Source organism: Protobothrops mucrosquamatus, unplaced genomic scaffold (assembly GCF_001527695.2).
Source record: "Protobothrops mucrosquamatus isolate PMUCROS unplaced genomic scaffold, P.Mucros_1.0 scaffold1174, whole genome shotgun sequence".
NCBI classification, from domain to species: domain Eukaryota; kingdom Metazoa; phylum Chordata; class Lepidosauria; order Squamata; family Viperidae; genus Protobothrops; species Protobothrops mucrosquamatus.
The window spans coordinates 231,033-246,923 of record NW_015387388.1 but is presented as its reverse complement, the minus strand read 5'-3'; the positions used below and the strand labels follow the sequence as shown (position 1 = coordinate 246,923).

General features: G+C 42.1%; 1 protein-coding gene across 1 annotated transcript; it reads left to right on the top strand.

Annotated features, from left to right (window-relative positions):
* Nucleotides 1-391: 391 nt before the first annotated feature.
* On the top strand, nt 392-14,095 carry LOC107291721 (protein GREB1-like; the record flags this gene model as incomplete). The annotated part of the gene is made up of 9 exons (XM_015820750.1): nt 392-562; nt 1,784-1,945; nt 4,554-4,758; nt 5,674-5,848; nt 6,350-6,568; nt 7,598-7,733; nt 9,596-9,796; nt 11,566-11,704; nt 13,932-14,095. Coding segments are annotated over 9 exons (1,572 nt in total), but the record flags the coding sequence as incomplete, so codon positions are not given.
* Nucleotides 14,096-15,891: the final 1,796 nt, after the last annotated feature.

Here is a 15,891-nt window from a genome sequence, read left to right as displayed (position 1 = left end):
ACAGAACTATTAAACCATCCACAATTACTTGCAACTAGTAAGTTATTAGCTAAACCTGATACTAATTAAAATAAAACTGCATTATTTTAGTCCAGTCTTGGCAATAGTGTCCAGTATTTGGACATGTTGGCTTGGAAGTCTTTAAATAATATTCTGAACACCTCTGAAAGACACCAGATTGGATAACTATTCAGAACTACCGTATATTCTAAAAAGGGCTTAGTAATAGCATTAACAGAAGGCAATATTTTGACAGAATGGTTGACATTCCTCTACTCCCATAAGGAAAACCCATTTTTAATCTTGTTTTGGTTGCAAGCTAGTATAGTATTGCAGGAGCTAATGAACAAAGATGTGCTCATCCCTTTGTCGACGTGGGTGCGCCTTTTAGCTGATACAGTCAAAATGCATTTGTGCAGATAGATCAACAAAGAGAAAATCGGAGGATCTGTACATGCGCCGTCAGACAACTCGGATGAGATTATCCAAATATGCTGCTTACAACACTTACCATCACTGTGAACAATGTCATCAATATATGGGCTTTAATCCCAGGTATCAGGTAAGATTTATAGAATCTGCAATTAGAAAATTCATTACATTTCAGGGACAGCAGAAATTACTGAAGTATTCATCAGATTAAAAAACTGGGAAAAGACGAAGCATGGTTTTATGCAATATTATATTGAATAGGATGGTCCATGTCCTTTTGTTGAGGACACAATATTATACCCACTTTGCTAATAATCTAGGAGTCAGCCTCATTAAACCAAATCACTTAGCAAATGGAAACTTTTTTCAACTTCACAATGTAAGTCTAGAGCAGGGGTAGGCAACCTTGGCTACCAGGCTATGCTGGCTCAGGAATTCTGGGAGTTGAAGTCCACGAGTCATAAAAGAGCCAAGGTTGCCTACCCCTGGTCTAGAGTGAAATCCCAGATTTCCTACTGGTATTCTTTTCAAGTACTCAATTCAGCCCTGCTTAACTGTTTCAAATACCTACCAAGATGGACTTAGTCCTGCCATCAAATGAACTCATGAAACTGAAAGCATTTTTAAATACATACGTACAGTGGTGGCATTCAGCCAGTTTGCACCACTTCGGCAGAACCGGTAGCTAATTTTTTGTTGCCCAGGCCCAGAATGGACTTCCGGAAGCGGCATCCACACAGAGAACCGGTTGTTCCCATGTTTAAATCCCACCACTGCATACGTATATATACAGCTAGTTTTTTTAAAGAACTCATTCCTCAATAACAATAGCACTCAGACTTATATACCGCTTCACAGTGCTTTACAGCCCTCTCTAAGTGGTTTACAGAGTCAGCGTAGTTGCCCCCAACAATCTGGGTCCTCATTTTACCGACCTCGGAAGGATGGAAGGCTGAGTCAACCTTGAACTGGTCAGGATCAAAGGAATCGAATGCCTGGCTATGGGCAGAGTTTGCCTGCAATACTGCAATTCTAACCAAAATCTGCATAAATTTCAAAATGTAGCAGATTCAGAAATGTATCCATTCTGATACCAGCTGAAACTATTCTTCTTGATGTTCCATTTTATACCTTAAATAATCACCAGTTTAAGTAAGTGTATCTCTTTGAATCTATTAAAAGATGTTGGGGGTTGGAACATAAAAATCTGTATTAATTAATGCAACCTGTTTATTGTATTAAGGTGTGGTTTGCTTTTCTGCCACTGTTATAGTCAACAGCATATATCAATATCAGAGCTGTCAAAAAGAGCAAATGCGGTATGTTACACTTGTATCCTTTTTTTCCTCAGCTTTATGAATCTACCTTGCATGCTTTTGCCTTTTCCTATTCAATGCTTGGAGAAGAAATTCAGCTACACTTCATTATCCCTAAATCGAAGGAGCACCATTTTGTCTTTAGCCATCCAGGAAGGCAGCTGGAAAGTATGAGATTGCCTCTTGTCACAGATCAGGTAGATAAAGAGCAATTTGCAAAACTGTTATTCTAGGGGATTAGAATTTAAACTGCTTCCAGGTGATAGTATAGATGGATTGATTGATCTTATTATAGAAGATAACCCCTAAACCAGGGGTCTTCAAACTTGGCCCTTTTATGACTTGTGGAATTCTGGGAGTTGAAGTCCACAAGTCATAAAAAGGCCAAGTTTGAAGACCCCTGCCCTAAACTATCAAGTAAGAAAACTAGAGCTGAACAGGGGTTTAAAATGGCCTTTCAAAATTTTCCATCATGTTTGGAAAGACATTCACATATACCCTGGGTTTTTCTTAAATAGTGCAAGAATGCTACTTTGCATGCATTAAAATGTCCTTGAAGCTCATTTTTCCTTTAAAATAATTCATACAGCAAATTCTCTTTTATCAAATAGAATGAACTTCTGGATGACAGAGTAATCAGATATGATTTTATTTTGCTTAAACATAGAAACACACAGCGGGCCTACTTTTTATCAAGTTACACACTTGGTTTATTGAGCTTAGTACTGTTGATTGCCAGTGGCTCGCCAAAGTTTTAGACAGAGATTTTCTGTTTTACCTGTATCTGGAGATCCTAGGCCTTCAACATGAAAAGCATGTGCTCTGTCACTGAGTCCTTTCCCATCCTTAAATTTCCCATTATTAAATTTTACAGTCCAACTATAAAACAGTATGTACGTACATACATACTGTATGTATATATTTTTGTTTATATATGTGTGTGCATATATGTATGTGTGCACATCTTTGTGTGTGCATGTGTGTGTGTGTGTGTGTGTGTGTATGTGTATGTGTGTGTTTGTATATATACCGTGTTTCCCTGATAATAAGACTGGGTCTTATATTTACTTTTGCTCCAAAAGACCTATTAGGACTTATGATGTTTTATTTTTTCATGTACAGGAGGCAGCGAGTGCGCGGTGGCCACAGGCCCACCCTCCAAGCAGTAGGTGGAGGCAGAGGCATGGGGGAGATACAGGCTAGACTGGACAGTCAAGAAAACGTGGCCAGCTCATCATTGCTCGTGTCGGGGGGTGCCTGTGGGGGCCTGAGTGGGGCTGGGGGGGATCCATGGGTTTCTGGCAGAGGGGAGTGGGATCAGGGTGGGTACCAGGGCCTGATCCACCAGAGGAGTCTCGCCAACCCTCTCGAGCTGTACCCAGCCTGGCCCTTGAGCTCCCGGGGTGCTGGGACCCCACGACTCAGCCCTGCTTCCCCAAAAAAACCACCTGTCTTTGCCCGTAGCTGGGACAAAGCAGGCAGCTGCGCAGTTGCCTGGCACATCTGGCAGGCCAGATCGCGTACCACCCCCGGTGTCTCTGCCTCCACCTGCTGCATGGAGGGCAGGCCCAGCGATCATGGCACTTGGACACATCTGTGCTGCACGGGCTATGGATTCTAGAGGCAGCTGGGACTCTGCAGCCCGCGCAGCACAGGTGTGTCCAAGTGCCACAACTGCTGGGCTGGCCCTCCCAGCAACAGGTGGAGGCAGAGATGCCAGGGGCCAGACACGGCGGGTGACCGTGCAACTGCCTGCCCCATCTCAGCCATGCAGTTGCAGGCAAAGACAGAAAGTCTTTTGGGGAAACGGGGCTGTGCCGCATGGTCCCGGTGCTCCAGGAACTGAAGGGCCAGGTGCCCACCGCTCAGAGCCCCAGGCAGCCCATGCCGCTGTTCGGGGGCCCTGCGTGACCTGAGAGGGTAGGCGAGGTCCTCCAGTGGATCAGGCCCTGGCACCCACCTTGGTCCCGCCCCTTCTGCCGGAAACCCCTGGATCCTTCCCAGCCCCACCTGGGCCCCCACAGGTGCCCCCAACGCAAGTGATGTGAAGTGGCCACGCCCACCCGTAACGCCCATGGCCACCTGGTCACCTCTACTCACCACTTGCCTCGCCTCTGGGGCTTATTTTGGGGGTAGGGCTTATATTAGGAGCATCCTGAAAAATCATGCTAGGGATTATTTTTTGGTTGGGTCTTATTTTTCGGGAAACAATATATACAGTATATATTTCTATATATTTATCTATTTGTGTCTGTAGTTAATTGGCTAAGATATGAATGTGAGGATAATTGTATAGTTATTATTCGTTTTAATGCAAAATTAACAACGATGCTAGTATGTTAGCATATGGGTTCCCATCCCCATATCTTGTATGTTTGTCTTACTTTGGCTAGTAGCAAATACAATTCAGTAGGTAGTTTTAATTATCCTCTTTATTTTTTCTTTCAGTTCTCATTCTCCCAAAGGAGAATTAGTTGCAATTACCACTCTCTAACTGAATAATTAATTGAACCAGGCTTTTTTTTCTTATCTAAAATATTTCTAATGTTTTCACTATAAACTTTAGACATACTAGACATTTGGCTTTATAGAGACTGGGGGAAGCATGGAGCCCTGTCACTTTCTTCCTTTACATTTTCACATGGTTCTTTGACTTTGAGTAGAATAGCACTTTTCCTTTCCTCTTCTTTCTAATCATTTACCCATACTGTTGATAGGCTTTTGTAAATATTAGATTTACAATATGTTGTATTACAATGCGTTATATTAAACCATATAATATCATATACATCCCTAATTTTACAGAGCCAGGACTACATAAAGAGCCCAACTTTTACTCCTACAACAGGACGCCATGAACACGGACTTTTTAATCTTTATCATGCAATGGACGGAGCCAACCATTTGCATGTTTTAGTTATCAAAGAATATGAAATGGCAATATATAAAAAATATTGGCCCAATCACATCATGCTTGTTTTGCCAAGTATTTTCAACAGTGCTGGAGTAGGTAGGTACATGTTTTATTAGTTACTTCTGTGAATAAAATAAGGGTATTAATTTTAGCTGGCAGGACTGGTAGAATAATTAAAGCAGGAAAAACTCTGGGGAAAATGTAATCCTGCTTGAGCCTCTTTTTGTGGCCTCCAAAAACATCCCACGATTATGCTGCCAATTTGTATAAAGCAGCAAAATAATCTGCTCTTTTCAATGATATAATTTCAGCTTATTCTCTACTATAGCCCTTGGCCACCAACATCAATAAATCAATAAAATACAGATTTTGCCCACAAAAGGATTGAAACGCTCATTGTATAAACTGTTGATTAATTGGTGAGGAACGACTTTACTCTGATTATGTGCCATCAAATCAGTGTTGACTCTTAGTGGCTTCATGGATAGATTTTCTCCAAGATGATCTACCCCTCAACCTGGCCTTTTAATTCTTCCAACAGTGCTGCCATTGCCATTGTAATTGAGTTGTCCATCTTGCTGCTAGTTATCCTCTTCTTCTCTTTCCATATAAGCTTCAGTTTAGAATGATCAATAACAAACGAAGCCAAACACTTTTTATTTGTAGGCTTGGTGGCTATGATATTACCGTATAACACTCTGAATGAAAAAAAAATGTTATAAATATGTATTTTCAAATTATGACCGTGGATGATTTTATGACTTAAATTTAATGCACAACACACAAAGGCTATTTTGATTTGGTTATTGTACAAATGTAGTCATGGGTAGTAGATCCCATTAATGTATCTGTTACAAGTCAGGTGAACAACCATCTAAATATATTGAGCAGCCCAAGAAAATGTTGATTGTGCGAGAACAATCTTTTCATATAGCTAAAGACGTTGAGCTAAAATGAAACTTCCACTTTCCCTTATTGACAGCTCACTTTGCTTCTCTGGCTTGGTTGTAGGAGCTGCTCACTTCCTAATAAAAGAGCTGTCTTACCATAATTTGGAGCTGGAACGAAATCGGCAGGAAGAACTCGGCATAAAGCCTCAAGATATTTGGCCTTTCATTGTCATCTCCGATGACTCCTGTGTGATGTGGAATGCTGTTGAAATTGATTGTTCTGGTGACAGAAAAAGGTAAATGGCTATTGCTTTGGTGTGGTGAAGCTTGTTGGAATATTCATGAGCAGGAAGAGTCATGTGATAACTCAGTCAGCCAATGTGAAGAAAGTGCTACTGAGTCTGTGCAAAAGGTTTGGAGTTAGAAGCTGGATTTTGTTTGTTTCAGTTTCAGTCTCAGGTCTGTCTCTGCTGTAAGAAGTCTTCATTTGTGCTATGTTGCTGTAAAGAAGAATGTATGGTATTGTAAATAATTTTATATGAATATAAAGAGTTTATTTGAATCAGCTAAATGCAGTCAACTGTGAGAGCTTCTGATTTATTTTTACCAACAGAGAAAATTAAAATTCTCTAACAAAGCTTTTCCCCCCTTAAATAGCAATAGCACTTAGACTTATATACCGCTTTACAGTGCTTTACAGCCCTCTCTAAGCGGTTTACAGAGTCAGCCTATTGTCCTCCAACAATCTGGGTCCTAATACCTAATCTGACTTGAAATTACTTCCTGATCTCTTGCAGTGAATATACCTGGAGAGAAAAGAATATTTCCCTAAAGCAAATTCTTCAGCACATTGAATCGACTCCCAGTGTCACCCACTATGCCTTGATTGGCATGAGGAAATGGTCCAGTAAAACTAGGAGCGGAGATATCAAGGAGCCATTCTCATGTTGCCATGTGCATGACTTCATCATGCTGAATGTGGAGCTAACCCAGAATGTCCAGTATAACCAGAATAGGTGAGTCAAGTCTGATTCAGGGAGCCAGCTCCTCCCAACCAGGTGACATATAGATTACAGTTTCTAGCATTTGCACCTGGTGTGGCAGACAGTCCCAATGGTTGGGTAACTTTAAGGGCAATTTTAATACATCCAGAGGACAACAGACAGGAGGAAACTGAGTTGTATTGTGGTAGCTCATTCCATTATGCTTACTGATTCGGAAGGATGATGAATATTGTCCATTTTATGATTCTTCTTTAATTTAGGGTCACATCTTTAAAATATACTAAAGTCATGTATCTGGCATACATTTTTTTTAAAGGAATAAAAATAAGTCAAGAAGAACTGGGAAAAAAATCAATTAGCACATTATTTTTTCTGCTACAGTAGTTTGGATCTGTATGAAATTGTGTGAACCATTTAATATCAGGAACAGTTTTTTTTCTTCTTAGATCAGCGGTTCTCAACCTATGGGTCGCGACCCCATTTGGGGTCGATCGACCATTTCACGGGGGTCGCCAAGCAAGGCTGTCCGCCATTTGTTTTGTCCATTTTTTCCCTTTTTTGGCAGGTGCCTTACCTCCCTTGAGCTGGGCCAGCTGGTGGTCAGCCTGCTCCGTCTCTGCCGCTTGCCAGCTATGCCTTGGCCGGCGCAGGGGGCGGAACCACGCATGCGCGGTGCTCCCGGGCAGGGAAAGTCCTTGACTTATGACCGGTTGGGTAGTCCTCGACTTACGACTGGTTTAGTCCTCGACTTACGACCGGTTTAGTCCTCGACTTACGACCGGTTTAGTCCTCGACTTACGACCGGTTGGGGGTCGCAGCATTAAAAAGGTTGAGAACCACTGTCTTAGATATATCCCTGTGATGTCAGACCATCTCAGTTCCCTTGGACAAATATCAATTTCATGCCTTTTAAACAGGTCCTGTTACCATCGGTGCCAACCTTGGCCCATACAGTACAGTATTTCTAATTGTATTCATAGGGGCTTTCTATTAAAATCCACACTGTTCTTTAAATGCCGAATCTCCTGCTCTTCCCAACAGATTTGTGTGTGATGATGTGGATTTCAATCTACGTGTCCACAGTGCAGGCTTGAGCATCTGCCGGTTCAATCAATTCAGTCTCATGAAGAAACAAATAACAGTAGGAGGGCAAAGGTCCTTTCATATCAAATCAAAGGTGAGACTTTCAGGAATGGAGGACTTACTAACTGCAAAGTTACACATTCAGTAGATTCTGAGGTTAAGCGATGGGATGATCTAAACGGGAGTTCCGATTTTAGGATCAGCTCGGGCCTCCAAAACTACAACGCGATCCAGCCGAACAGCAGTTTGGCAAAGGGAATTCCAGTCAGCTGTTGCTCAAAGAGCAGGTGGCAACTGTAGCTAGGCTCCATCCTTTGCACAACTGCAACTTGTGCACCAGTTCCACCTATTCCTGGTTTGGGAGACTTTGGTCATGGACATTCGTGGCTTAGTTGCCTTCTAGTTGGAATGTTGCAACACTCGCTTGCACAGCCATCTGAAATTTGGTTCAGAATGCAGCAGTGCCGTTAGTTAGAAGCCACAGCTCATTATGCCTATGTGACATCACTGTTCTGCTCCCAATAGATTTTGAGGTGAGATTCAAGATTCTGGTTACCACCTTTAAAGCCCTATATAGCAAAAGACTGGGAACTTGCAGAACTGACTTATTTCAAGAACATCTGCCCACCGCACATACTCTCACAAGGAGGAAATGCTCCAGGTTCCCTCTTTTGAAATTTGCCACCTCATGCAACCTAGAAGTATGTGTCTTTTTGATTGCTGTTCCTCTGTTCTGGAATGATCTCACCTCCCCCCACACCCCCAGATATACACCAAACACCAACTTTATTTGTCTTTAGAAAAACTGTTAACACTTGCCTTTTGGAGGGTGGATTCAGTTAAATCAAGTCCCTTTTGGTTATCTAATTATCCTGTTTGCTCATCATTTTATATTTTGGATAGTTTTTTTAATATTACATGGATTTTTAAAATTATTTTTAAAATAATTGCCGGAGGGAGAGTGCGGAGAACAGAAAGCGCAGGGCACTCAAGGAGATCCCCTATATTGACGTAGGTGCCTTGCTCCAGATACGGCAGGAACAGTTGCATAAAGGCTTCTTCCAGATTGCTGTTTTAAGGCCCTGATGATGTCAGAGGATTCTGACGAAAGCTTGGCCCATTAAATTTTAAAGTTTTATATTCCTCTTGGTGTTCGGCTTTCATTGTTTTTTTATCACACACACACACACACATATATAACCTTGAGTGCTTTTTGATGCACCCAAATATGGGAGAAAGAAATCTTTCTATATATATATGTGTGTGTGTGTGTGTGTTTGTGTACACACACATGCATATATACACACACAAACATATACATACATACATGCATATATATATATATATATGCTTTTTGTGCATAGCACCCAAAGCTACATTATTTGAGCTGGGGAGTCCTATAAATCAAATGAAGGGTACTTGTGCTTTGGATCACCATATCTTCAAGATCAGGTTGGCCCCAATCCTGCAGGGCTTTTGTAAAAAGCATTGAAGATCTCTTTAGAGGTTTTTGTTATTGTTTTTGTTTGGTTTATCCGGTGACCATTGTAGGTTTTTATTAGTTGATAATATTGTTTTTTATTGTTCTAACCGGTTAAGTCGCGTTCGCAAGATGGGTGGCCACAAAAAGTAATAAATAAATCTTTGAAAAGATTTTTGTGTTTATTTTGGAAACAAGCAGTCAAAAGGCCCAGACAATTGCAATCATGTCCCTATGCCAAAGTGATATCTAAGCTCTCAACACGCTTCTGAAAATGTTTGTTCATATTTGTATCTATGTGCGTGTTTACATACATACTCTCAAATATGTGAGACATCTGAAATAATTTTTCTCCCTCAGTCAGTTATATAATTGTATTGCTGTATGTGATTTTTATTCAGTCACATGTATTTTTAACCTGATTTTGAAAAATCGGTGCTAAAAAATATAAATCGCTATCATTGTTTTCTTTTCAGGTGTCTGATAATTTAGTGAGTATTGGTCCAGCTCAATATATATGTGCCCCTGACAGCAAGCATACATTCTTGGCAGCTCCTGCTCAGTTGTTGCTTGAAAAATACCTCCAGTATCACAGCTATCGCTTCTTCCCTCTTTCACTGAAGAATTACAGCCACCCAGTGCTGTCTGTGGATTGTTACCTTAATTTAGGACCACAGGTAATTAACTTACGTATTAATTAAAATACTGTATATAAATATAAAATACATGCGTGTACTGGAGAAAGCAGTTATGTTTGGAAGAGTTAGAGATAAAAGGAAACCAGGCTGTCAAAGAACACAGTGACACCATCAAAGCTAACACCAGCCAGTGCATAGAAAAACTCAAGTAGTGCAAGATTGAAAGAGTTGGATACAACTGAATGGATAACAAGAACATCATCATCATCATCATCGCCATCATCATCGTCACGTGTGCACGTGCCCTTCAAGTGTACCGTGTTTCCCCAAAATAAGACCCAGTCTTATTTTTTTTGCCTCCAAAAGTGGCACCAGGTCTTATTTTTGGGGGGGTGTCTTTTCCACGGTCTCACCCCAAAACTAGGGCTTATTTTTGGGTTAGGTCTTACTTTTGGGGAAACACAGTAGCTGAGCCTCAATTCCCAGCATTGTTCTTTATTGCTCATCCTGCCTCTAGGATTGTTATTTCACAGAACCTGGATGGCTACAGGCTACCCATGCCTGATGTGGAATCTGAGAAGTGGACTCTGCCTACTTCTTGTTATCTGAGCTATAGGTCTCTTAATTTATTTGTTTATGAAATGTATATCCTGCCACAGTCACCAAAACATCTTGGAAGCTCATGAAGATAAGCAAATATTGTAGCACGACAAGAACACTTTATAAATGCAATTCCTTCCCATCCCGTTCCTTTCCTCCAATACATTCTAGGAGTCCTAAAAACCTTCTGGAAAAGTCTTGTTTTCAACGTGTTCCAGAAGGCAGATAATATTGGAGACAAACAAGCCTCCAAGAGGCCATTCCAGAAGGTTGGCCTGATTACCGATAAACAATGCTCCTGGGGTTTGGACCTCTTCAGCTCCCAGAAACAGAGAGGAACCAACTGTTTTTCCTGGCATGATTGAAGTGGTTGGGCTTTGCCCCCTTTTTTTCCAGAAAAAGCAAGTGTGCCATTCCAAGCAGAATAGCTGAATAGCAGCTACCAGTGCAGCTACCTGCTATAATGGGGTTTTCCGGCTTTTCCGGAATGAGGCAGCAACCAAGTGTTATGGAGTAACTTATCTATGGGTGCCTTAGGATAGATCCCTTGCAAGAAACAAATGTTTGCTGCAAGGCAGGGGTCTTCAAACTTGGCCCTTTTATGACTTGTGGACTTCAACTCCCAGAATTCCTCAGCCAGCATGCCTGGCTGACAAATTCTGGGAGTTGAAGTCCACAAGTCATAAAAGGGCCAAGTTTGAAGACCCCCGCTGCAGAGGAAACAATAAAATAAGAGAAAGGCAGTGGCAAAAAAAGAAAAAGGGAGGCTATTGTTTTGATTACACATGATTAGGGATGATGCCAGGCTCCTAGGAGAGCCAGCCTCTGCAGTTTAGCTAAATTTAATTTAATGTTATTAAGTTAAATGAGGGGATTTATATAACTTCTCTTTAAAGGCCATTCAGTCATGAAATGACTACATAAACGTAAGAAAAAAAGAACTTATCCTAAGTGTAGCATGTCAAATTATTTATAAAATTAAAAGGATATGTGTTAGCTATAGGAGAGCGGTGATGAGACCAAGCATTTGCTAATATTTGGAAAAATGGATTCATTTATCCAAATGATAAATGGATTCCATAATACCCTGCACAATCTGAAACCGCTGTCGATGTTTCTGTGGCCATAACTGTTTAGTAAATGCTAACCTGAATTGTCTCTGGATGGGAGAGTAAACCATTCTTGCCGTTTTGTTCCTCTTGCAACAGATTGCAGTTTGTTATGTTAGTTCCCGGCCTCATTCTCTGAACGTCAGCTGCTCTGAGATGATATTCAGTGGACTCTTGCTGTATCTCTGTGATTCCTTTGTTGTAGCCAGCTTCTTGAAGAAATTCCACTTTTTGAAAGGTAAGAGGTTGCTGTTGGCACATAGAGTGACTCGACATCTTTGAAGCAGGCAGGCAGGCAGGACAAAAGCATTTGTGTCTCTGATACTTGAACTTTCCTACCCGAAAAACTACTCAGGGGAAAAAAAGGAACCTTCCAGGAAGAAAAATCTATTCCAGACATGTCAAACAAAAGGCCCGGGGGCCGGATGCGGCCCGCAAAGTGGTTTCATGTGGCCCGCAAAGCCATCCTGGAAACAGTGAGGGAACAGCCCCCTCTGCCTTGGCCCTGGCCCAGGCCAGCCGGGAGCCAATGTACAATTTTGTGGTGGCCATCTATGCTGAAACACATTCAGTCTTAGCTCCCTAAGCCCCCCCTCCGCGTGGCCTGAGAGGAACAGTGAGACTCCTCCGTTGGACCATGCCTTGGCACTTGCCCTGGTCCCACTCCCTTCGGTCAGAGACCCTCAGATCTGTCCCACTCCTGCCCAGGCCCCCACAGGCATCCTTGATGCGAATGATGTAGAGCTGGCCACACCCATTCAGTAGGCCATGCCCACTCCATCCACGGCCACCCAGTAGGCCGCACCCACGCTGGCCACACCCACCTGGCCCCCTGAGGGCAACTGCAATACTGATGCGGCCCTCAATGAAATTGAGTTTGACACCCCTGATCTATTCAGTGCAGGAATAGATTGGCTTCCTGGGAACAAGGAACCTGATCTGTTTTTAAAATACCATTTTGACTAATCTAATTGCCGACAAGGAAATCAAATGTTCTATAAAGAATACTGTTATATACCCTAATTGTTCTGATGGTTCCTTCCTTCCTTCCTTCCTTCCTTCCTTCCTTCCTTCCTTCCTTCCTTCCTTCCTTCCTTCCTTCCTTCCTCCCTTGCTTCCTCCCTCCCTCCCTCCCCAAACAATCTTTCTTATACTGGAAATTATTTTGGTTTCCTTCTCTTTTCTTTGTTTCAACAAGAAACCCAAATAAATATTTAATAATAATTGAAAATTGGTTAGAACCAGGTTTTCTTAATATTACCACATATCTATGATTGTCAGTCCTTGCTTCCTTGGTGCTAAATATGCAACCTTTTCCTTAAAGCTAAGGCTGTGACTTTTCCTCAGACCTCTCTTTTCATTTACATCTCCCAAATCTCTTTCCCTTTAGTTTCATACATCTCCCCACCTTCCCACCCCAACTCTAGCATTGCAAAAAAAAAGTCACAATACGTCACGTGACGTGGCGAGTTTGACACCTGTCCTCTAAGAGATTGCTTGGTGCCTCTTGATTGCTAAAAGGTTGTCCTTTCAGCGCTTCTCCTTTTGACTGATAACTATCTTTTAAATGATTCCATCGTTGAGAGCTGGGATTTGGGTTCAGGGTGTTGTGTATGATTTTTTTTTTTTTTAGCTCAGAGAGTTGTATATATGTGGGGGTCCTTGGTGCTCTCTGAGCTTGGTTGTTTTCTTGCAGATGTTTCATTACCCAATTAGGTAACATAATCAGTGCTAGAAGTGTGTGTGTGTGGGGGGGTTCTCTCTATTTATGTGGTTTATAGCTGGCCCTACCAGTATTGGTGGGAGTGTTCTTAGTGGTTCCTTGATTAGGTTCCATAATTAATACTGACCAATACTGACTGGGCAAGCCTCTAATACAGCGGTTCTCAACCTGTGGGTCGGGACCCCATTTGGGGTCGATCGACCGTTTCACGGGGGTCGCCAAGCAAGGCTGTCCGCCATTTTTTTTGTCCATTTTTTTTGTCCGCCATTTTTTCCCCCTTTTCTGGTGGGTGCCTTACCTCCCTTGGGCTGGGCCAGCTGGTGGTCGGCCTGCTCCGTCTCTGCCGCTTGCCAGCTACGCCTTGGCCAGTGCAGGGGGCGGAACCACGCATGCGCGGCGCTCCCGGGCAGGGAAAGTCCTCGACCTACGACCGCTTGGGTAGTCCTCGACTTACAACCGGTTTAGCCCTCGACTTACGACCGTTTTAGTCCTCGACTTACGACCGGTTGGGGTCACGGCATTAAAAAGGTTGAGAACCACTGCTCTAATATATAAAAAGAGAACAAACCACACTCCCTTCTAGCACTGATGATATTACCTAGTTGGATAATGAAACATCTGCATGAAAACAACCAAGCTCAGAGAGCACCAAGGACTCTATAGTTCAACCCTGAGCTACTAATATTTTCTTCTTTTAGTTGTGTATATGTAACACAAATGCTAATAACAATAATTCCCACAGGGGCCACCTTATGTGTCATTTGCCAAGACAGGAACTCCCTTCGCCAAACTGTTGTCCGGCTAGAACTGGAAGATGAGTGGCAATTCCGGCTAAGAGACGAGTTTCAAACTGCCAATGCCAAAGAAGACAGCCCCCTTTTTTTTTTAACAGGACGGCATATTTGATAAGAAATTATCCGACATCTTCAAGGAGACTCTTCCAACCAAAAATAAGTTGTGAAAATAGTGATGGTGGGGGAACTTAAATGTTCAGCTGAAGTTTTAAAAAAAAGAAACTCACAATGTAGACAAAAAATGTAGGCAAATTTGAAATATCTGTATTATAATTCTATTTTATTTGACACATTTGTGTTTGTAATTTCAGACTATGTCAGCATCTTTTATAATTTAAGATGTTTAAGTTGTTCGTTCTGTGTCAGTAGCAGAATGGAATTGCTGCTTGTTGTAGCTGAATTGTTTATAGGCTCTCCTTGCCTTTGTTTTGGTTGTATAAATTATAGAGATTATTGTGTCATGAAATATTTGGGGTGGTATAGTTCAACATTTAGAAGTAGATTGCCTTCTTAACCTTTTGTCGAATTAGAAGTCAGTAGACAGAAAATGCTCCATTCTTAGTATACAATGCAGCTGATAAGTGAACAACTCTGTGAAAAGATTTGGGTAAAGTGCTAGAGGCAAAAATGAACTGGGCAGTTTTTCCCCTGCAAGCCCCAATGAAATGAACGGGAAATGGGAAGAGCATGGCAGTGTGTATCAGACTTAGTAGGAATTGCAGAAAAGAACTGTCCAAGGGATTGTGCCTTATATTTCCATTTTAATGAAAATGGATGCTTAGCCCTTGACCCTTCTAGTAATTTTCCACAATCGCCCCTTGTCATTGCTGAGATGATGCAAAGCCCGTCCTCATTACATTGGATAGGCCACAAGACAGGATGGATGATTCTAGAACAGTGGTTCTCAACCTGTGGGTCGGGACCCCATTTGGGGTCGATCGACCATTTCATGGGGGTCGCCAAGCAAGGCTGTCTGCCATTTTTTTTGTCCGCCATTTTTTCCCCTTTTCTGGCGGGTGCCTTACCTCCCTTGGGCTGGGCCAGCTGGTGGTCGGCCTGCTCCGTCTCTGCCGCTTGCCAGCTACGGCTCGGCCGGCGCAGGGGGCGGAACCACGCATGTGTGGCGCTCCCGGGCAGGGAAAGTCCTCGACTTACGACCGGTTGGGTAGTCCTCGACTTACCACCGGTTTAGTCCTCGACTTATGACCGGTTTAGTCCTCGACTTACGACCGGTTGGGGTCACGGCATTAAAAAAGTTGAAAACCACTGTTCTAGAAGATTCTACTGTAATGATTTTCCTCATTCTTGTTTCAGAATCGTCGTTTGTTCTACATAATTTTTAAAGTGGAGGCATTTATAGGACACTGGTAAAGAGACAGTCCCTTTCCAGTTTCCTCAACGCCTTCAACAACGACAGGGCTTTTAATACCTAATCTCATTGGAAAAGAGACAGAGGGAGATATTCAGAGATGTATCGCCTTGAAAGTAGCCCATGTTGAACTATATATCACAAATATCAACAGTTGACCACAGGACATGTTTTATGACATTTTGTATTATGTCACAAATGCTTTATGATAACTTTTATGTATAAAATGTTTTATAAAATTTGCCAGATTTCAAGTCCACAGGAGTCACGGGCCTAGATTTTGGACGTATTTTATAAATTAGCCCTTTTGAAGTACCTTCCTTCAATAACTGTTGCCTACAACACACTGTTTCATCCACTAAAGATACACAGAGAAACAGGAGAGTTTTAATAGTATGGTAGACAACTCACGACCTGTTGGATCATTGTTTCAAAGACATTTGCTTTCCAGATTCCCTAAAAACCTTCAAAAATGGTAGAACTTCTAATGCAAAGGAAAAGTGTTTAAAAATTCAGAGACATATTCAGAGATGTATCTG